This window comes from Sciurus carolinensis, chromosome 2, assembly GCF_902686445.1.
Source record: "Sciurus carolinensis chromosome 2, mSciCar1.2, whole genome shotgun sequence".
In the NCBI taxonomy this organism is placed as follows: Eukaryota; Metazoa; Chordata; class Mammalia; order Rodentia; family Sciuridae; genus Sciurus; species Sciurus carolinensis.
This window is the reverse complement of record NC_062214.1, coordinates 50,750,863-50,775,317: the sequence shown is the minus strand read 5'-3', so window position 1 is coordinate 50,775,317 and position 24,455 is coordinate 50,750,863. Positions and strand designations below refer to the sequence as shown.

Genomic DNA, 24,455 nt, shown 5'->3' with positions numbered 1-24,455 from the left:
ATCTATCTTTTAACAAACTGCCTCTCATTACCGATTCAGCACAAATAAGGCCATGTTGAGACACACATTAGTCCTACTTAGCATTCCTAGCCACACTACTAGAAATCCACTTTCCCATGAGGCTGAGTTACATTAAGTCCTAGGGTTAACTGCACAAAACTGAAGTTCACCCAAGGTGTGAACAGCGGGTTCCTCCTGTGAGACTAGACAGTTTGTGCAGCACTTGTGCATGCAACCAAATAATGCCCGCCTGCACAAAGCAATAGAAGAATGATAGCAATTAATAGGTCAATCAAAATTCTGAAACTGTATTACCTCTGCTGAGCCTGTTCCTGTAAAATGGCAGTATGCCTTGGCCAGCCTGCTGTAACAATCTCAGGATGTTTTAACAATAAACTGTAAAGAAAGGTTAGGAGGCACGTATGTTCTATTAAAAATACTTTCCTCATTTTAGGTTTAAAAAATTGGAAATTTTCAAACAGAGGTATTCAAGAACCAATGTGCTCATTGCTTTTGTATTTACAGTATATTTTTCCTCCTTCAATCAACAGCAGGGGTTAGGTTAGCAGGTGCTCTGCCACCTCTAACAGACTGGGACAGGAGGCTTCAGGAGGGCTGTGGGCTGTGGGCACCTGGTGGGTGCATCTCTGCACAAGATCTCCTGCTAAAAATGGGAGAGGAGAAGAAAGAGTGACAGGTGGTTTGTTTACTTTTATTATCCCTGGGGCCAGTTAGTACAGATTGAAACCTGGCCTGCAAGTAATTCATTATCTCTTTTTTTTTTTTTTTTTCTTTTTATGGTATTGAGGATTGAACCCAGGGCCCTGTGAATGCTAGGCAAGGGCTCTACCACTGAGCTACATTCCCAGTCCTTTTAATTTTATTTTGAGACAGAGTCTTGCTAAATTGATGAGGCTGGTCTTGAACTTGTGATCCTCCTGCTTTAACTTCCTCGTTACAGGCACATGCCACTGCTCCCAGCCCAAACTTTTAATTCTATTTACATAGATTAACCAACCATGTCACCTTTCCTTTACCTGTACGGTCTGATTGAAAAAGCAAGAGCAATTTCGAACTTGAGTTTACTTGTCATTTTACTTCAGTGTCCAGATGACTGCTAATTGCTTCATTACCCATTCTGCATGTGGCTCCCTCCAAATGAACAATTGCTGAACTGTAAGCTCCTCTGGGGATATGTGGGTGCTATTTTTATTTTATGTGGTACAGCTTTATCTGTTAATCCTAGGTATCAGCATATTCAAGGTCCTTATCCATCCTCTGGGAGATTTTCATAAATGAGGTAGGCCCGAGAGGCTCAAGTCTCTCTATGATGTATGTGTCATATTTGCCTTATATCTCCAGCACAGGGCCTGATATGTAGATGCATTCAGTAAATATCTGGAAGTTGCACAGTTAATGGAGGCATCAAATGTGAACTTGGGTTGTTGGCCAAGTTCACTCTTGTACTAATGTGAGCTCACCTGGGGAACGCATCAAAGCAGTATGTTTTCCTGGTATCCGGAAAAGCCACACGCAGACCAGACATCAGAGGGGAGTGGAGAATGACAGCGGCACACTCATACCTTGAGGCCAAGTCTACAGTGGGGACGGTCCCAATGCTCTGACCGTAGAGGATAATGTTCTCAGGACTTACACCATACCTGTGGAAATCAGAGGTGCATGCCATTAGCTAATGCAGGAAGAGAGAGAGGAGTGAGAAAGATAGGATCTTAAACCTGTAAAACTTCCACATCCACCAGCTTAAAGCTTTATTATCTAACTTGTATACTTTAGATTAAAATGAACATGAACTTGATTTAAAAAAAAAGAAGTTGGACGCCTTTTTCAGTACTAAGTGACTAAGATTCTGTGTTCTGCAACAGTTAGCGAAAATAACAAACATGACTTTTTTCCTGCCCAAAAATTAACTAAATTGCAACATAAATTTGAGCTTCTACAGTCATCTTATTTCCTTTTTCTTGATACCAGGGATTGAACCCAGCAGCACTTAACCACTGAGCCATGTTCCCAGCCCTATTTATTTATTTATTTAGGTACTAGGGATTGAACTCAGGGGCACTTGACCACTGAGCCACGTTCTCAACCCTATTTTGCATTTTATTTAGAGACAGGGTCTCACCGAGTTGCTTAGCACCTCATTTTGCTAAGGTTGGTCTCAAACTTGTGATCCTCCTGCCTCAGTCTCCTGAACTGCTGGGATTATAGGTATGTACCACCACACCTGGCTTATTTCCTATTATTCCTTCTTTATATTTTATTTGATAATTATAAACACATTTCTGAAGTAAAAATAAAAATAGATATGGCAAATTATAAGTGCTCTGAAAGTGAAGTTTTAATGATATGTAAGGTATGAGTATTTATCAGAAAAAGGCTTATTGAGACAATTTGAAGACAATCATATTTCTTTATCATCTTTTCAAGGGCTAAACCTTTCCAAGTCTTTCAGTTCATCAGTGGTCTCTGAATTAATTCTCTTTCAACGTTCAGTTAGGTAAAGGCCTGTGTGGAGTACAGACTACATTTCCCAGCCTCCTTTGCAGCTTGGTGTGCTCACACAGACATGCTCCAGCCGACAGGATGTGGGCAAAAGGGAGGTGAGCAACCTCTAGGTCATAACTTTGAGAGAAAGATGTGCTTCCCTTTCTCTTCCCTTCCCTTCCTGTGCATGAGGGGCAAATGTCATAGTAAAGATGGAGAAGATGGCAACACCCTAGGTATGGTGGTGGAACAAAACTGAAGAAGTTCAGGACAACATGTGTCCTCTTACTAACCTATAAAATATAGCCACAATATATAAAGAAGGACTACACATGAAAAAGACAAAATTGGCAAAAGGTATGAAAATGTGGGACAAACGAGGAAACACATAAAACACATGCCTAACACACACACACAGACGTGATTGCTCCATTGCATCAGACCATGAAGATGCAAATTTAATGCAGGAGTGATTATTTTACACCCAAGAGACGAAAAAATTAAAACATCAAGGGATGGTAAGTTTGCGGAACAGTGGAACTCCCTGCTGGGTGTAAATTGGTATAAGTGCTTGGTAAAACAATTATACTATTTGGTAAAGCTGTAGCAATCCACATTAGATTTATAGCAACCCAAAGTAGAATCCAACAATTCCATTTTTCAGAATAAATATCTACTATAGTTTTCAAGGTGATATGAACTGCTTTCTGATAAGAGAACTATCCATCCATAGCTGAGGGGGATGGCAGGATTCTAGTCCCACCTTTTCTACCTCAAGCTCCAGAAAAACACTGCAGGTAAAGGGGGTTCTAAAGTAGGAATTTGGGGAGGGAGTGGCTATTTCTGGATGGCAAGTCTTGGGATGCATTTTACAGAGAATTAACATCTGGGCTGTGCCACAGAAGGGCTGAAACAGGAGGAAGTACAAAGGCCTGCAGGGGACATGGTTGGGGGGCACTCAAAAGGAAGCTAAGGGCTGGAACCTATCCTGAAGGTGAGTGTCACTGGAATGTCAAAGGGCAAAGTGACAAGAACAAACCTGTGCTTTGGGAGGATTCTCTTTACCAAGTCAAGCAAGAGAGATGACAGAGGCATGAAAAGGAAGCAGGGAGATCAATTAAGGGACTGTTAAGGATCCCACAGGGAGGAGAACACAGAAGATTTTTAATAATTTTAAAAAAACAAAATACACCCTCTATTTCTAAAGTGAAGTGTCTGCATGGTCCACATTCCTGGAACTTGACACCTTCTAGTACAATTGTCCATGCAGAAGTGTGATGGAAGCGGGTCCTGCCCACTGTTCTCCCCTGGGGCTTCCTTCCCTCCCAGTGGAAGAACAAGTTTATTAAATGGTCACAGGACGAGTCTTGATGGTGAGGTGTCATCATCTCAAGCCTCAAGTCCATGTTGGAAACCATGATTTTAAAGCACAGCCATGCCTCAGCTCAGGAAAAGGTTTTTGAAAAGGGATGTTATTCCAGGAGCCTTCACCAGTGCAACTGCCACCAAACCCCTTCTCTAATTTCAGGAGGAGTTTTTAACCTAGAATTTGGGGACCTTTCAAGGAAAGCATAAATATTTGGGGTTTCCCCTTTCCACTATAGCCTTCACCAGATTTTCAGAGTAGCCCATGTCCACTCAAAGCAGAAGGACCACTGGATAACCATGGAGGATAATCAGGTGCCTGCAAAGAGCCCCCAGTTTCTACATTTGGGGTGGGAACTCATTCCACAAAATATCCTGTGACAGACAGGATATTTTATTATCAGCTGTAGAAAATAAATCCTAACTTAAAGAAAATAAAGGGGGAAAGGAAAAAAAAGAGAGAAATGACAACCAAAGGCAGTTAATAAATAAAAGAACAAAAGATTAAGAGATGGTTAATATTAAAAATTGAGAATAAAGTAAATGACTGCCAGATCAAGATGGCATCAGACTAGCCCTTACTGATCAAATCTGAGGAACTGTGAGGGTTATAGGGAAATCGTGTTTTATGACAGTTATGAGGAAATGTTCATTCCACTTTTTATTAAGTCAAAGATGTTCTTTCAAAATCCTAACTCTCTTCTACACACTGTCACAGGACTTTCTGAGTGCAGGGGGTAAAGAGAATGAATAGGCTCAGGGAGAAGTGAACAACAATGAAAGATGCATGCTTGCCACGTGGGGCAGAGACGAATGTTGTGGCTACTTGCCAGCTTTTTCTCTTCTAAGTGTGGTAAACCACCCATCTCAGAGATCTCATTCTCTCTCTCTCTCTCTCTTTTTTTTTTTCTTTTGGTGGTGGTACTGGGAATTTAACTCAGGGTGCACTATCACTGAGCCCTTTTTACTACACCTCAGCCCTTTTTACTTTTAACAAGGTCTCACTAAGTTGCCCAGGCTTGCCTCAAACTTGCAATCCTCCTGCCTCAGCTTCCAGAATAACTGGGATGACAGGGGTGTGTGTCACTGCACCCAGCTCTGATCACCTTCCAATGTCTCATGGAGATGATGGAGCTACTTCACCTTAGGGCTCACAGCTGTAAGACTTCTGTTCATCGGCCCCAGGAAGCTCCATCCCTACAAATTGTTTGAATTTCAACAGATGCATAGCCTTCATGATAGTCAATGCTCTATGACTCAAAGTGTTCACTGTAACTTTACCAGGTAAAACACTGAACACCTGCCATTAAGAAAAAGAGAGAGGGGGCAAGGGAGAGGAGAGAGAGAGAAATTATAACCACATTAAAATCAAGACTTCTGGTCAAGCCAGGCATGGTGGCTCACACCTGTAATCCCAGGGGCTTGGGAGGCTGAGGCAGGAGGATTGTGAGTTCAAAGCCAGCCTCAGCAAAAAGTAAAGTGCTAATAAGCAACTCCGTGAAACCCTGTCTCTAAATAAAATACAAAATAGAACTGGAGATGTGGCTCAGTGGTCAAATGCCCCTGAGTTCAATCCCTGGTTACCACCCCCCCCAAAAAAAAAATTTCTGGTCATAGATGACATCATTAAAAAGGTGCTAGTGGAAGTCACCTAGGGGAAAGGGAAGGGCATTTGCCACATATATAACCAACAGAGGACTCACAGGGAACTATTAATCAACAAGGAAAATAACCAAAAATGGAATAAATTTTACAAAATGAACATTTATAAAAGAAATCCAGAGGCAAAGAGAGACAGACTGATTCAACTTCATTAGTAAAAAAGGAAATAAAAACTAAAGTCTTAATGTGATACACTGCACACTCACCAGATTGAGAAATACCTAAGTGACAACAGCAGGTGCTGGCAAAGATGTCAGCAATAGGAATACTTACTCCCTGCTACAGGGGATGCAGGCTGAGAGAAACAGTTTCTCAAAATTAAGTAAAACTGAAGATATATTAACACAAACTCAGGGACTGGACAATTCCATTCCAAGACATATTCACTGCAGAAATAAGTGCTAATATCCACCAAAAAATATATGCAAGATTGATTGCAGGTCTAAGTCTGGATAGTCAGAGACAACCCTGAAGTGTATCAACAGCAGAGCACTAAATAAGCTGTGGTACTATTGTGCTCTAGAACACCAGAGTGTTTTTGTTTTGTTTTTAAATTAGTGGTACTGGGATTGAACCCAAGGTGCTCTACCACAGAGCTACATTCCCAGTTGTTTTCATTTTTCTATTTTGAGACAGAGTAAGTTTCCTGGGCTGGTCTTGAACTAGCTAACCCTCCTGCCTCAGCCTCACTGGTCACTGAGATTCCAGGTTTACACCACCACAAATGGCCAGCAGTGAATTTTGAAAACCAATTATTAAGAAGGGCAGAAACAATTGGAATGCAGTTATATGATACTGTTTGCAAAAAATCTAAACTCATCCCAATTAAACTTTATTGTTTAGGAATACTGAATCAGGTAAACTATAGAGAAAAATAAGGAAGTGAATCCCAAGGAATCAAGCCAGTAGTTACAGATAGGGGAAGGGGCAGGATTATACCTGGGAAGGAGCCTGCTGCTTTGCGGGGTGAAGAATGGTTATGGTCTCTGCTGTGTCATAGGTACTCCTGTCATAAGTCATTAAGCTGGAAATTTGCATTTTATGAACTTACATGTATAGCTGTTATTTTCACAACAAAACAAAAAAGTTTTAAAAAATATACCAGATATTCAGGGCACATAGGTACATGCCTGTAATCCCAGCAACTCAGGAGGTGAAAGCAGGAGGATCTCAAGTCCCAGGTCAGCCTGGGAAAAGGCATTAAACCAACTAAAAGGGTAAAGCCCTCATGCCCTAATGTATTTGCAATTAAATTTCAACTTCAGTTTGGAGGGAATATTGAAACCACAGCAATGATTTTTAGTACAATACCAGTTTCCATTACTTTAAAAGCAGATGCCAAAACAACTTCATTAACCATGAAAGGCTGAGACAGGAGGATTGCCAAGTTGGAGGCTAGCCTCAGCAACTTAGTGAGGACCTGTCTCAAAATAAAATGAAAAGGGGTAAGGGTATAGCTTGTTGGTAATGGTAGAACATCTGTGAGGCCCTGGTTAATCCCCAGTTTAAAAAAAAAAAAAAATCAGACCAGCTGTGTTTATTATGGAGACAGCTCTCAGAAAACTGTTAGAACCCATGGTAGATTTTGTGCGAAAAAGAAACTTCCTGGGCTGGGATTGTGGCTCAGTGGTAGAGCGCTTGCCTAGCATGTGTGAGGCACTGAGTTTGATTCTCTGCACCACATATAAATAAATAAAGGTTCATCAACAACTAATAAAAACATTAAAAAAAAAAAAGAAACTTCCTAAGGAATCAGAAGGACATGTCTCATAGTTAATAAGGAAAAACTCATGTTAGAATGTTAAAAAAAAAAAAAAAAATCAACCTATAAGAATGGGTTTGCAATTAAGTTCCTTAAAAAAAAAATCTACATAAGGGAAAAGGAACTTGAAAGCAACAGGTGAAAACATTAATGATGATTTTCTTCAGTGGTAAAACTGAATGATTTTTCTTTTTTCTTTTCTTTTTTTTTTTTGTGGTGCTGGGGATTGAACCCAGGGCCTTGCGCATGCGAGCCAAGCACTCTACCCTATATTCCAGCCCTGATTTTTCTTTTTTTCTCTCTCTTTTTTTTTCCCCAGATTTTTATTTAGTCTGGAAAATGGAAGCTATGGTGTTTCTGATACAAGTCTACAAGAAGGGCTCAAAACCCATTCAGTCTTAGGACATGCATTTCTTCTAAGAAGTCAAGACGTAGCTCAGGGAAGGGATACCAAAATGGCAGCAATGTGGAAGGCCAGCAGGGAGAAGGCTCAAAGAGGCATGTCAAGGTCAGGATAAACTACAGGTCTGAGTAGGTGGCAAGATAAAAAGCTGCTGGCTAGGCAGTGGCATCAGGAAGTTTGAATGTGTGGGAGGGTTAAAGCCAGAAAGCAAAACACATGAAAACAAACCTAGGCACAGACTAGCGGCAGGGATGAGGACGCTAGACAGGAAACTAGGACAAAGGTCAGAATGCTCAAAGCACCTGCACAATAGGTAGCCAGCAACAACAGTTCGAAAAGGAAGAAGAAATACCTAAACAGGAAAGGACGGAGTAAGGACAAAAGAACCCAAGTAGAGGCTCACCTGTAAGTTCACAGAAATGCCCAGATGACATAGAGTCAAGGGTGAAATCAGGGTGGGTGCCAATAAACACATAATAGAAAACTCAGACACAGGGCTGTCACTGAGGTATGCTAAATAGCTGTTATGTGGGGGCCTGAGAGCTCACCTGTGGCTTGAGGGTTCAGTAGTCCAGGAAGGCTTACCCACTTCTCAAGAAAGGGGTGAAGAATTCAGCACCAGGGGAAGTTGCTCAAACAATGCTTGCTATTAACTACCATATCATTTTGAGAATGTTTTCTGTTTCCTCTAATTTTACACTAGCCAGATTTCTTCTTCTGAGAGCTCTTCTTCTGTTTCCTTTGCTCATTCCTTTTTCTTCTCTCACATTTTGGCTGCAATTCTTACCCTTTTCTGGACTTTCTTCTCTTCATATTTATTTCCATGTAGATTTCTCTAGTGCCATCATCTGGCATATTCAGCAGATGTATTATAGTTTTGCAATAAATATTTGCTAATGAATAAATGGATGGTTCAGTTTCTGAAATATGTTTATTCACTCTAGATACCTAATCTTGGCTCCAGTCTCCAACCCATCTGCTTTCTATTGCTATTTCCTCATGAGCATCCATCCCATCACTTCACACTCAACACTTCTCAGAAACTGATTCTTTAAGTTCCGTTTCTACCAGTCACCATATACTTGACCTCATGGACTGAGAATTAGGATGAATCTCACCCTTCTTCTTCCCTTCTCCCTCACGTATTTTAGTCACTAAGTCCTTCCATGTCTATCTTTAAGACGTTTCCTAGACTGATCACCTTTTGACACCAGCTTGTTACTTTGCGGCTAGCAGCTGCACCTGGCAGCAACCTGTGGTCAACCAGTTAGGGTCTGCCTGTGAGATCTGTACATAAATGGGCAGTTTGCCCAGTGAAGAGTTTTTCTGCCACAGGTACCCAAACTCTTTCCTCCAGAGGTCTTTTTCAAATCCTTACTACTGCTGCCTCTATGTCCCTCTCCGTGATGCTCAGACTGCTCCAGTGAGTTCATCGAGGCTCAAGCTACCAATCTGTTCTGTCCTATCCTTTTGGTTTCTGTGTGTTATCACATGGTAATGAGGAAGCAGGTGTCCTAGTTCCTGACTGCTGACCTGGTTTTAATCCCTGCCTCTCTGTGACTTATGCTAATGACTGCATTCTGACAGCCTGCCAGATTTCATTTTGGCCTCTTTCCTCCTCCCAGGGCAGAACCTGGGAATCTCCCAGGCCTAATCAATACCCATGCCTGACCTCTGCTTTTCTCTCCCAGACCTGCCTTCCTTCCACTTCTATCTATATGGACTGCCACACTCCCCACTCCAACCCATCCTTTGCGCTCCCATTGCATGTGTTCCTTGGAAACAAAATAATTTTTGTTTTGTTACTTTGCTAATCAAATACTTTAGCAAGTCACTAAGGATAAAAGTCCAGATCCCCAAATAACCTACACTTGGCCCTGCCTGATTACTCCATTTTTTTCTTTTTTAAGTTGCTCTTACGCTCCTTCAGGCTGGGCTCCTCTTAACTGACTTATAAACACCCTCTGCTACTACTATCCATCACTGGAAAACCCTGTGTCATGCAGGTTCCTTCCAGGCCTACCTCTTTAACACACTTATCCTAATGCCTCCAACCTATCTACAGTTTTTTCTTCCCTGAACCATTCACTTAGGTGCTTACTGATGTGAAAGTGTAAGTCCCACTTTGTGGGACTTCTATACCTGAAAGAGGCTGTAAGCTCTACAAAGTTAAGTAAAACTGTTTTCCCCTTTGGTGAAATTAATGACACCCAAGCCTAGGAATCATTGAGCTTAGAGGCACCTCTTACTTTGAACAAACCTCTTACTTTGAACATGGTTCTAGCCAAAGGTTATTTCTTGAACAAATTAAAACTAAATTTCATGCAGAGTTATCATTCTAATAGATATAAAAAACTGCTTCAAGGTTTCAAACTCTTAGAGATCTGGATAGGAGCAGAATTTCTTATATGCAAAGAAACAAGAATGAAGACCACATTAATTCCAAGAGAGCTTATAAATGAATGCTTTTAGGCATGACATAAGATTTTCTTAAAACACCCTCAGTACAAGGAATCAAAGAGGGAAGACAAGGTCCTGAGTAATTACTCCAACTAGCAGTGTAATTTGTAAATTCTCTTGGAAGGCTACGAGTTTTGCTGTCAACCTTTCCAAATGTCCACTGTCTTTGCAATCATAAGCTAGGAGGAACACAAGTGGACCACAGGAGTTAAGTTTTCAATTCCCACTCAGGACATGCCTAACCCTGGAACCAAGCGTTCTGTGATAGTCTTAGCAGCAAGAGAGAGGGCTAGGGCAGGAACACCCACCCACAAGGGAGGCTGAGAGGGCTAAGGAGATGGTGTTCCATGGGAAAGGCCATTTATAAGGTGAAAATAGGTTTGTTTTTGTTCCAATGTAAGGCTTTCTTCTCTTTCTATAGCCATGAACCAGCTTGAGACATACTGCATCCTGTTTAAGATAATAGGCCTTGACTTTGTCCTTTGTCAAGAGCTTTCCCATTTATCTTCAGAAGAAGCACATTTGGCATGGTTCCGCTGACTTTGAAGTCAACATTTTAAATATTTCAGAGCTTGAATTCCTAGGGGAAATATCTTAAGACATACAACAAAGATAAACACACAAATAACATAAATGTTAATTGAAGGATGATGTCTGAGGATATGGAGAAACCCTCATAAACTTTGGACCAAAGTCTCAGAGCAAAAGACTGACTGTGCAAAGGAAGCAGGTGCATACACGAAGGACATGCCAAAAACATAGATGGCTATGTGGGATCCTTTTGCCTTCAGACACATAAATAGCAAACCAATCTTATACTCTCTTGGGACAATGCTTAATAAACATGTGCCTTACATGAAGAAGAGAGGGAAAAAAAACATCAATCACCTACAGCATTACTTTTCCTTTCTTAAAACACATCTTTTGAGTTGGATGTGGTGACACATGCCTATAATCCTAGCAACTCAGAAGACTGAAGCAGGAGGATTGCAAGTTCGAGGTGAGTGTTGGAAACCTTTTTCGGTACTGGGAATTGAACCCATGGTGCTCTTCTATTGAGTTGCATCCCCAGACCTTTTTGGGTTTTCAGATAGGGTCTTGCTAAGTGGCTGAGGGTCTTACTAAATTTCCAAGGCTGGCCTCAAACTTGGCGATTCTCTTGTCTCAGCCTCCCAAATTGCTGGATTACAGGCATGTACCACCGCACTTGGCTTCAGTCTTAGAAACTTAGTGAGACTCTGACAGTGTTATGCTGGCCCAGCAGTGCACACTTGTAATCCCAGCAACTTGGGCGACTGAGGCACAAGTTCACCTTGGCAAGTTAGTGAGACCCTAACTCTAAAATAAAAAATATAAAGGGCTGGTTGGTAAAGCACCACTGCGTTCACTACCCAGTACCAAAAAGAAGAAAATAGGATTCGAAGCAATAAATAACACCAAAACCAGGTACCAATAAAGGGAAAATGCATAGCATGGCCAGGAAGTTTATCAAGAGAGCAGTGAAGAGAAGGATCAGGACAGAGATTGGGAAGTGGGGAACAGCTTTAGGCAGAAGGCAGAGCTTGAAGGGAGGGAGGTCTAAAAACATCAAGAGAAAGGCAAGAGAAACAGGGGAGGGAGAGCACCCACACCTCAGGCCCAAGTCCAGCTGGGTTGGGAGCAGTGAGGGTTATATGCTGGGAAGAATCAGAATGTAGAAAGAAGGTGGAGCCAGATATGCAAGGTCTTGGGGGTTGTGCACAGATCCAAGAATATGGAGACTGGCTGCAAGCTGTGGCAAGGCAGGAAGACCATGGTGGGGTAAGAAGTGTTCTGTGAGAGACAGAGGTGCTCACTTCAAAAAAGTGTGAAGCAGGAAAGGGCTAAGGGAGATGTTCTAGGACAACCCTAAGGTAAGTGTTGAGAAAACAGGCTCAAATTGGGAAGTCTGGGAAAGAGATCATAGGGGGCTAGAATTCTTCACTAGGAAACAAGTGAGTTTCAGGCAACTGTGGAATACAAACTAAACAGGGCATATAAAAGTCAACCTCTCAGTTAATTAAAAAGAAAAATCTTCCTACAGTTGTTCCATGTCTTTGCTACAAAGTTGGAACCCCGAGTTCACCTCATTCCACATCCTGCTAGAGTATAGAGGAGGCCGAGTGGCTGGAAGAAACAACAGCCTGCAAATAAATCTTCTGTCCCTCAGCGTCCATGGGGATCTGGTTCCAGGACCCTGGTGGGGATGCTCAGGTCCCTCAGATAAAATGGTGTAATATTTGCATATAATCTCCATATACTTTAAATTATCTTCTGATTCCTTATAATCCATAATACAGTGGAAGTGCTAATGTAAGTAGCTGTTATACTCTACGATTCAGGGAACGGTGGTAAAAGAAGAGAGTCTGCACGTGTTCAGTACAGATGTGACCACAGAAGGCCGCCTAACCCAGCTGGTAAACAAAAAAGACAAGTCAAACCAGGCTCAGGAGACTGCCTGAGAAGGGCTGAGATATGTGAAAGGCAGGAGCTGTGCATGACATACCACCCATTACTTCATTCATATGGATTCTGTACAGTACTCGGTGCAGAAATTCAAGTTTTGTTTTAAGGAATGGTTTGGAATTACTGTCCCCAAATATTTCTCATCTGCAGTTGGCGGAACCCATGAATGTGATACCCAGAAACACAGAAGACTCACTGTATAGCTAAGGACTGAGGCTGAGGCTCTGGAAGAACTGAGGGGCCCAGTCCCCATGTGAGATGACAGGAACGCAATGCAGAGAACAAAAATCACTGTGGGAAAACATCACTTATAAAAAGGCTCAGCATTGTGGAATACCTGCTTTTCAACATGGCCCTTCTTAAACTCATTTATTTCAAAGCATATCCCTACATGCATCATCTAATTTTTGTAAAGGACCTTTGTTTATGATGCTTCATTCTATCTCAGATGCTCCTACTTTCCTTCGAAATGGTGGCTCAGGGAGGGCTTTCTGTGTTAGGCCGAAGTTCACCTTCAAAACAACTCAATTCTTTCTGACATTCAAGACTGTTCACTCTTTAGTCCTATCACTCTTTCTCTGTGTCAAAGCATAAATAAACAAGATCTGATGGAATGGCTTAATTTTTTAAAATTAAACTTTCAGAGGAAAAGTTACAGCTTTAAAGAATATAAATTTAACAGCTTCTCTGAAGCTGTTACAATTAAACTAGAATAATTTGCTTAAACTTATCTGAGTATAACTATGCATGAAATTTTTCTAATGATAATCGAGACTCTTGGGATTCTATAATTACCTAACATGGGAAAATTCAGAAAATGCTGATTCTTGCCCACTGCTACACAAATACCTGTTATTGACTAGAATACCACCTACCCTACAGGGTTCCTCAGAGGATTACAGCTGCAGGCTTATGTTAAATCCCAACATCTGACAAAAAATATCCTCAATAAATGTTGCTTCCATCCATACCAACACAAAGATACAAGCTTGCTCAAGTGAAGCTCTGAAAGACCCATGATTCCACCTCCAAGAAACCAAACTGAAAAGTAAGGTACAGATTTCAAAAAAATCTCTTTGATGGGAAAATAAATTTTAAAAATCCAATTTAATGCCCCACTTGATTGCCAAAGCTAAAAGTTCTTCCTTAGAACTAGAAACCCAAGCATACAATGTCTAATTACTTAATCTCACTGTAAATGACTTCTCAAAGGAGCTATGGCAGATGAGACTTGAGATGGCTGGGGAGCCTGAAGTTGAGTCACAAAGACCGTGGACCTGAGACTACAATACTATAGACCACTGTAGTTCTTGTATCAATACTGCCGAGCTGTCCACTGGGATGTTCTTAGATGGCGACACTGTGCGGGCAGAGAGCACCACTCCCTCTTTGTGGAGCACCTACCTACCTCCCAGCTCTGGTACTTCAGGTGTGCACACACCTCTGGACTGGCCAATGACTCCTGGATGCCCTGGCCAGAGCGACTGGTCAATCACCCCTAGGTTGCCTGCACCTAGGGCATAGGGCAGGATGCCTTTGTTGCCATACAGAAAGGGCCTCTTGGGAATCACTACAAATGAGTGCAAAACTGAGGATGGTCAGAGCTTGCATTAAGATACACTGGAGGCCATGTACCTGGTCTTACACTTTGATCTTGGAGGAGTGTGAATGGCTTTCTCTTGAAATAGGACAAAAACTGGACATTTGTAAGAAATGGGAGCATGAGGTCACAAACACGTGGAGGTTTGGGGCAAGGAAGGGAGGGTGAAGAGTCGAAGAGTAGGGCACAGCTAGAGCAGGCTTTGGCTTCAACATCTGCATCTGGCTCCACCCTGCACATGATTGCTCTCCAGTGCTGGGCACAGACAGGACAGTCTCCATGCTTAGACTAACTTCAAAACAATAAGACGTATGGTATGTTCTTTCTCCTTCATGATTTTATTCCCATCTTCACTCTCTCTAGGGCTGCTTGCCTATTTCCACATGCAGAATATGGCCTAGGTGGGATTCAAGATGGCCCCTGACACAAGAGACAACACCTGGCTTTCTCCCCTCAATTCAGGCTTGGCACAGCTCTGTTTCACCTGTGAGTTCTTCAAACACATCCTTTGAAAATCACAGTGGAAGTGTGTCCAATATCCAACAGGCTTTAATGGGCAGACCCAGTGAAGAAGCTCACTGCCCTCCACCCAGCCCTGCCCAATGACATCTTTAGTTTTGTTCCAGGGCTAATCTCACCAGTATGCCTTTTGTGTGTCATTTTATCCTTGTATTTCCCACTCCTCATTCTGCTTCTAGAACCTTCTATTTCTCTTTTCATCCCTCTTAAAAGCATAAAAAGTACAGGGTATGCTGGCTCCTACCTGTAATCCCAGCAACTCAGGAAGCTAAGGCAGGAGGATTGGGAGTTCAAGGCGAACCTCAGCAACTTAGCAAGGTCCCATCTCAAAATGAAAACTAAGAAGAGCTGGGGATATGGTTCAGTGGTTAGGCACCACATCCCTAGTGTTAATAGATAGATAGATAGATAGATAGATAGATAGATAGATAGATAGATAATGGAAATATCTCAAACCACAGGACAGGCCAGGGAGAGGTCCTTAGAGATCATACAGATACACCACTTTATTTTATAGATAAGAAAACTCAAGCTATGAGCACAATTATTGACTTAACTCACAGCCTATTTACCAAGACAGCTTTCAAAAGTGTTTGAGAGCCTGACCAGAGACTAAACAGACTGGAGGAAGAACTGTAAAGCCTATGAATTACAACCAAGTTAGCAAAAGCATCACTGGACTGGAGGTAGCTCATGGCTTCTGACCAGTATGCCCTGTGTGAATCCCCAGCTGTGGCTTCCAAGCTCCAGCCCTGCTCTGGGCTTGGTTCCCTGTGTGTGAAACAGGCTCTTTACTGACACGTGGCCGCTCAACACTGAGTCCTCTCATACACACCCCACTGACCAAGGAAGAAGCAGTCCAGACCACACATGTACCTAGCACCAGCTGCAGCACTGCAGTGCTGTTTCAGAAACGGACATCCCACCCACGGGCATGAAATCTGAAAATAAAGTCCTGAGGATAGACAGTGGTGATGGTTGTGCAATGGTGTCATGGTACTCATGCCACAGGATGGCACACTTATAAAGGGTTATATCAGCAAAAACTTGCCACATTAATTTTATCACAATTTTAAAAAGGAAAAAAAAATGACATTCCTCTCAATTCTGATTTTATGTGAATCATTTCATGACTAGATGTTAAAAAGGAAAATTCCACCTCTCCTGAATGCTAAATGAGATTATATTACAACCATTCTATACTAAGTAAAAACAATAAATGGTAAAACAGGAATAAACAGTAAAATTTCATCTTTACTGTAAAATCTCTAAAATTCAAGGGCACCCCAGCAATCCCAGTTACTCTGCAGGCTGAGGCAAGAGGATAGCAAGTTCAAGGCCAGTCTCAGCAATTCAGCAAGGCCTTCAGCAACTTAGTGAGATCTTCTCTCAAAATAAAAAACAAAAAGGGTTGGGGATGTAACTCAGTGGTTAAGTAGCCCTGGGTTCAATCCCCAGTATTAAAAAAAAGAAAGAAAGATCCAAGGACATTAAAATTTACCAGTAACATAAAGTTTATAAAAATGTGTGTTACTAACACTGTTTTCTCTTTTTACCAATTTAGTAGAATACTCAGGGTATAACTCCAAGGGGAATCAGAGGGTTCAGGGAAGTAACGATAACCAAGCTGAGATCTTAAAATAACTCTTATTTTATTTAAACACAACATTGACTTCCCTGCCATGAAGACCCTTCCATTACTTCTCCTCCTTGCCTGGATTTTTAAAAGCACAACAAAGGAAAACCGCTCCTTGGGAAGGCACAGCAATTCGCCACCCTCCCCTCTTGGAGATGAAAGGGCTCCCACAGGACCATCACAAAAGGCAGCCCTCCCTCCCCACACTGAGTGGAAACGCAGACGCAAGTATTTCTTGCAAGTTTTCAGCAGTATCTTTCATTTGAATAAAACAGTAACGAGACTCCCATTTCTATATTTGAACACTCAAGGGCAGCTGGTAAAGAGACTGGCTGCATACTAACAAACCTCCCCCACCTGTCTGTCAAGGGCACAGGACTGGGGATTATCGGTGCCAGATCCAATCTCCATGGCCTCCAAATGGCAGACAGGGACTTCGTGACTCAGAGGCCTAACCCACAGAATCTTCCATTTCCTTTTTCAAGTTGGCCTAAAATACGGCTTTGAGGTGACTTCAATGTTAAACTTGAATTAAAATACTAGGTAGTGTATAAACTTAATGAAGCAAATCCTACATCCTTCTTTATTGTAAACAGGAAGCTGTTACTGGCCTCTAAGAACATCATGCACCACAACATTAATAATTCAAAATGCTCAGCTAACCACATTCCACTCCCTACACTTCACTGTGACCAGTTACCACATTCTTATAATGCAGTCTTTGGAGTAAATGCAATGACCAAAGACTTGGCAGCATAAAGGGCAGATTCAGTTGCTCTTGCAGACAACACAAGTGTGCAAAATCGTACACACAGAAGTAAGAAATGCACAAGCTTTTTACCCTGCAAGTTCACATTTCATCCCATACTCACCTCTGTGTCTAAACATTTTGGGTTGTTTCACACATGGAGAGACCTACTACACATTGCACACTACTACACGTTGCATGATTGGGACAGGTACAGATGCAGACCTGGTTTTACACTCTGAAGTAAAACTGTACTGTCTTTGCAAAAACTTCAGATCATACCAACAACTAGGTGCATTTATCACACAAAGAGCGTGACAGAGGGGATTTCCTTCCACGTCCAGAGGAACTCAAAGAGGGTGGGACAGGTCAGATCACCAGAAATACACTTCAGGGGCTTTGAGGAGAAGGGACATCAGGACCCAAGGGCTGTCCTCAAATGCTGGGGTAAACAGTAGGCAAGGGATGGAAGTAGTGTGATGAGGTCAGATGTGGTTAGAGGTACCTCTAATTCAGGCAATGCTGTGGGATCTACTTCCCTTTGTTCTGAGTGTATGAAATTTATTCCACTGTTTTTGAGAGAGGATTATGTACAACTCCCACATGTCTACTTCTAGGTGCTCACTTTGATTTTTGTGGTATCAGTCCTCAACACAATTCTAGCAGTTACTCCATTCCCCATTAGCTATTTCTTTTCATGGACCCAGTGGACCTTACACCCTCCTGGTTTCTCTAAAATTCCATCCAAAATGCCAATGGGTATTTAATATGTTAAACTTACAAATTCGTTTCCTCATTTCTGGGATGTCCCCACATTCTTTCTTTTTGTTTATTTTGGTACTGGGGATTGAACCTGGCGGGAGAGGGTACTTTACTACTAAGCTAATATCCCCAGGCCTATTTATTTATTTGAGATAGGGTCTCCCTAAGTTGTCCAGGCTGGCCTTACATTTGAGAACCTCCTGCTTCAGCCTCCCCAGTAGCTGGTATTACAGGTGTGCACCCATCATGCCTGGCCCCCATTATTTCTTCCAATATATCTGACTCCTTGTGGACAATTTATCGTGGCATTCAAGTTCCCATCAGAGCAAAGCGAATTGGAAAGAATTTTACTATATAATTTTAAAGGTAGTCAAGAAATGTTTTTTTCATTCAGAACATGAAGAAATCAAAGGGATATAAAACATTCTACAAAGTACAAACAAATGTTTTCCATAATAGAGATCTATTTGTATGCAGTTTTGTCTGGAAAGGATCACATTTGTACCTGTTGTTATAGCATATTAAAATTTCTCAGGTTGAAGAAAATGCGGGACAATATAGCCAAAAACGAGTATGAAAATATTAAAAATTTATTAAGATTTCATATTTGATAGTTCTTTGGCACAAAACAAAATTTATGAGCAAGGTTATACATGTTCATGAAGGGAGTGTTTAAATCAAGTATGACATAAAAAACATCCCAGTTGAGCTTCTTCCCTCCCTGGTTACACACATACATGCTGCTTGGGTTCTCTTTGTCAGGCTTCCCAAGACCAGAGACAGAGAAAGGAAGAAATGATTCCTCCAGTAGTCACTGAGCCCTTCGTATGCCTTTGATGCCACAGGCTAAGGATGTGATAATGAGGAAGGAAGATTTGGATTTTGCCTTCTTTGGGCTTCTAGTCTTGCCCATTTGCTTCATTCGGCTGACACTCTCGAGCCTCATTAACTCTTGGATGGATACTGCCTTTGGAAGATCTGTGCTTGTTGATGACTCCTATCTCAGAAGGGTTCCATTTACTCTTCTACACACTGTATCAATTTTGTTCAGACACTAAGGCTCTGAAAATTTCATTGTTTACCTGGTTTCATGGACCTAGATATACTACAGAGCGGTCAAGGACTCTGAGCTAACAAATCTCTAATCCTGACTCTAATACCCCATGAAAATGCCTGGGCATTGACCTTGTGGGGAACATTAGCATGGAGGTGATTTACCTGTCTTAGAGTTCTTATCTGTCAAGTGAGGGGAATGGATTAGGCCTGGATCTGCTTCCTCCGCCCCTCTCCCTTCTCAGCTAGTCAGTGTCACCATCCCCTACAGGTTTAGTCCTACGAGGTTAGAAAGTACTCTGGAAGAAACCAGACCATGGGTGCTATTCAGTGAGAACTAGGTCTCATCTGCTTATGAATACGGCCCCAACCCTTGGAGGGCTCCCTGTATATCAGGAACCCCATTATCTGTAGGTGTGAACTTGTGTGTGCTAATGATTTTGAAGCTCCTTAACAGATGGTCTTGCTCTTGTTTGTCATTAGATGGTACCCGGCACACAGCAGAATAAGCTTTACCTACTTTATCTCTAATCCTAACCCCTACCTGCAACACTTTACTAGTTCCATTACACAGATCAGAAAACTAAGGTCCCTGCCCAAGGCCATGAAGCTAGTAGGTGGTACAGCCTGGCTCTGAATCAGGTCAGATGTCTGCCTCCAAAGCTAAGCCCCTGTCCACAGAGCCACCATCAAGGGCAGACAGGGCGGGGTGGGAAGAAGGTCAGGAATTCAGGAGGCTGGGCGATCTCTTCGGAGATGGACCTAAAGACTCCACCTGGGCCCTTCCTCTAACTCCGCTCTCACATTTTTTAAGCAGTGAAGTACCAGAATCTTGCTGGTAAGACCCGGAATTCAAGATGCAAAGCAATAAGCCAATGAACAGCACACCTATTACCAGGCTGGTCACTGGCCCATGGAACAAGCATAGACCCACTACATGTGGCCCTGAGAACAGCACACTTTGGAATGTCATTCTCACTCTTTTGTTCCCTTCTTCCTTTCTATAGCCTAATACTTTCCCAGTTATCTCAAGGAAACTATCCTTATTTTTGGAGACTGATTACACTCTAATTTAAAAAGAATGCTATGCTATGACATTGGTTGCTAGTCAGAGGATCAAGAGTGGTTCAAAGGAATCTGGAGCATTCATGCCCTGAGGATGGAAAGCCTTACTATGGCAGACAGAATGTCCTTTATCAAAAGTGCAGAGCTATGAGGTGCCACCTGCCAAACAACCAGATAGTTGAAATTTTTCACCTTAAATTTCTCAAGCAACCAGATCCTGTAACACACTTTCCACTGACTAGTTGCCCCAAATCTTTTCCTAAGCGCCCTGTTACTGCTGAGCCATACTAAGCGACTCAGATCTCTTACCCTATGAGAAAAGAAAAGACCTAAAGTTTAAAGTTTTCAAGGGCTTGGAAAAGGAATCCAGGCCAGGTATCCTTAAGAATTCAGCATACCCACTAGAACTTGTTTTGAAACAAGTTAGTCAGATTTTATTTCTGCACTTAGTTAAACATTTCTTTCTTCCCTCTTCTACAAGATTGGAACGGGGTTACACATGACCTGTTTCAATTCCTAATAATAGGCAACTAGAGACACACTCAAAGAACAGAGAATCACAAAGTTCCTAGGCATGTGACAAGATTCTATAAAGTTTTAAAAAGGAACCAATCTTAACAATCAAAGTATGGATGGGGGTGTGAGTCAGTGGTAGAGTGCTTGCCTAGCCCATGGGAGACCCTGGGTTTAATTCCCAGTACAGGGGGAAAAAAAAATCAATGTAAATCAAAGTGAGGACATTTTTTGACCATGATGCAAATAAAAACCAAAAAAAAAAAAAAAAAAAAAAAAAAAAAAGAACCAATTAACTAAGAGAGAAGAGGAAATCCTTAACATTTTAGGACAATAGATACAGGAAAAACTTTTCTTCCAGGCCTGGTGGCACACGCCTGTAATCCCAGTTACTTGGAAGGCTGAAGAGGATCACATTGGGGGCCAGCCTCAGCAACTTGGTGAGATCCTGTCTCAAAATAAAAATAAGAAGCACTGGGGAGCTGGGGATACAGCTCAGTTGGTAGAGTGCTTGCCTTGCAAGCACAAGGCCCTGGGTTCAAATCCCCAGCACACACACACAAAAAACCTATTTTCTAAGCAAATCCTGAATGGAGAAGAAATCAAAATGGTAATAACAGCCTATGTAAAAACTAATGATGCAGGACGAGGGTGTAGCTGGGTGTAAGAGCTTCCCTAGTGTGTGAGGCCCTGGGTTCCATGCCCCACACCACAAAAAAAAAGAGAACCCCAGGTACTGAGAGGCAACATAATATAATAACCATCACTTGACTACCAAAATAACCAAAGCAATTAACACTAAACTAAAATACAAAATTCACAACTAACAGATACATAGATATCCACACCTAGAAAGTTCGAGGAGCAGATTGGAATCCCGAACAGCATCCTGAAAGGATACTAGAAAAGAAGAGACTTTAGAGAAACTCTACTTCCTGGCTGTTACCTCTTAGAAATTAAATTGCAGAGGAAATAAGCTGTATTTATGGGTAGTTTTGGGCAAGTCTCAGTGAGTTTGGTTTCATTCATTTTTGTCCCCCAACAGACTGGAAACCTGATACCCACAGACACTTGAACCTCTGAATGAAACTATTCCATAGGCCCTCTCTGTGCCTCTTCCCCACAATTCTTTGATGGTTTGACGTACGTAAGTAAGAAATAACTTGGTGTAGGAGTTAAAAGGTCAATGATAGAAATTATATTAGAAATTGGCGGGGGCGATCCAAGATGGCGGCCTAGAGGGAGACTGCACCTCCAGTCGCTCCAGAACCCTGGAGTTAAGAAGGGGAGGCATTGAGAGACTCGGACTGAAATAGAGCCACGGGTGAGTCTGCCCACTGGGTAAAGCTCGGTCCGGGTGGCAGGCCCAGATAGAGGTGGCTTATCGGAGCCGGGCAGGGCAGCTAGAGTCATCCACAGGCAGCCCTGCGCACTCCGGCGGTGGGCCCCGCCCACACAGCCAGCTTCTCCAGGTTCTCGGAACGAAACTGGCCCGCTAGTGAGAGCCTTTCTGACCAGAACAAGCTCCGAGTCCCGGAGCCCCTGCAGCGCAGCGTACTCCGGCAACGAAACAGCGGAGAGCCGCGATCCGCAAACAGCCTCTGGGATTAGGGCAGGGCAGCCAGAGACCTCTTCAGGCGGCTCTGCCCACTCCGGCTGCAGGCTCTCTTCACGGGGCGATCCAAGATGGCGGCCTAGAGGGAGACTGCACCCCCAGTCGCTCCAGAACCATGGAGTTAAGAAGTGGAGACATTGAGAGACTTGGACTGAAATAGAGCCACGGGTGAGTCTGCCCACTGGGTAAAGCTCGGCCCGGGGGGCAGGCCCAGATAGAGGTGGCTTATTGGAGCCGGGCAGGGCAGCTAGAGTCTTCCCAAGGTAGCCTTCCACACTCCGGCAGTGGGCTCCTCCCACACGGCCAGCTGCACGGCGCAGGCCCACAGTGAGAGCATTTCCGCACAGAGCCAGTTCCAAACCGTGGAACCAGTAGGGGGCTAGGGGCAGTTTTCTTCGGATGAGCTGCTTTATCAGATTCCTCCAAGACATCAGGCTACTGAAGGCTGGGAGGTGATACACTGGAAAATCTACCGGGACACTATAATCCAGTAGCGGAAAACTGCAATATCTCAGGGTCCCACTGACAACTGACCAATATGAGAAAACAAGGGAAGAAAATGTCCCAAACAAACCTAGATACTACATCAATAAAACCCAATGACAGCACAGCAGAAGAAATGTCAGAAAGGGAGTTCAGAATGTACGTAATTAAAACGATCAGGGAAGCTAATGAGGAGATGAAAGAGCAAATGCAGGCATTGAAGGAGGAGATGAAAGAGCAAATGCAGGCATTAAATGATCGCACCAATCAACAGTTAAAAGACCAAATACGGGAAGCAAGAGATCATTTCAATAAAGAAAAAAAAACAAACTGAAATACTTGAAATGAAGGAAACAATAAACCAAGTTAAAAACTCCATAGAAAGCATAACCAATAGGATAGAACACCTGGAAGACAGAACCTCAGTCATTGAAGACAAATTATTTAATCTTGAAAGCAAAGTTGGCCAAACAGAAAAGATGGTAAGAAATCATGAACAGAATCTACAAGAATTATGGGATATCATGAAAAGGCCAAATTTAAGAATTATTGGGATTGAGGAAGGCTTAGAGAAACAAACCAAAGGAATGAACAATCTATTCAATGAAATAATAACAGAAAATTTCCCAAATCTGAAGAATGAAATGGAAAACCAAGTACAAGAGGCTTATAGAACTCCAATCATACAAAATTACAACAGACCTACACCAAGGCACATTATTATGAAAAATACCTACATACAAAATAAAGACAGAATTTTAAAGGCTATGAGAGAAAGAATCAAATTACATTCAGAGGGAAACCAATAAGAATATCAGCAGATTTTTCAATCCAGACCCTAAAAGCTAGAAGGGCCTGGAACAACATATACCAAGCCTGAAAGAAAACGGATGCCAACCAAGAATCTTATACCCAGCAAAACTTACCTTCAATTTGACGATGAAATAAGATCCTTCCATGATAACAAAAGCTAAAGGAATTTACAAAAAGAAAGCCAGCATTACAGAACATTCTCAGCAAAATATTCCATGAGGAAGAGATGAAAAACAACGATGCAAATCAGCAACAGGAGGCGCTAGCCTAAAGGAACAGCCAAATAAAGGAGAAACCAAATCATGTCAAAAACAAATATGAGTCAATTGACTGGGAATACAAATCATATCTCAATAATAACCCTGAATGTTATGGCCTGAATTCATCAATCAAAAGACATAGACTGGCAGATTGGATTAAAAAGAAAAATCCAACAATATGCTGCCTGCAAGAGACTCACCTCATAGAAAGAGACACCCATAGACTAAAGGTGAAAGGATGGGGAAAAACATACCATGCACACGGACACAGCAAAAAAGCTGGAGTATCCATCCTCATCTCAGATAATGTGGACTTCAAACCAAAACTAATCAGAAGGGATAAAGAAGGACATTACATGCTGCTTAAGGGAAGCATAAATCAGCAAGACATAACAATCATAAATATCTATGCCCCGAACATTGGCTCATCCACGTACGTCAAACAAATCCTTCTCAATTACAGAATTCAAATAGACCACAACACAATAATACTAGGCGATTTTAACACACCTCTCTCACCACTGGATAGATCGTCCAAACAAAAATTGAATAAAGAAACTATAGATCTCAACAACACAATCAGCAATTTAGACTTAACGGACATATATAGAATATACATCCAACAAAGTACGAATACACTTTCTTCTCAGCAGCACATGGATCCTTCTCTAAAATAGACCATATTTTATGCCACAAAGCTACTGTTAGCAAATACACGAAGATAGAGATACTACCTTGTACTCTATCAGA

General features: G+C 42.2%; 1 protein-coding gene across 1 annotated transcript in view; it reads right to left on the bottom strand.

Annotated features, from left to right (window-relative positions):
* Abhd17c (abhydrolase domain containing 17C, depalmitoylase) overlaps nucleotides 1-24,455 on the bottom strand; it is a 58,765-nt gene that overhangs the window by 4,652 nt on the left and 29,658 nt on the right. Inside the window, exon 2 of the mRNA XM_047542562.1 lies at nucleotides 1,482-1,661. Coding sequence (XP_047398518.1) covers nucleotides 1,482-1,661 — 180 coding nt within the window. The remainder of the gene's footprint in view (nucleotides 1-1,481; nucleotides 1,662-24,455) is intronic.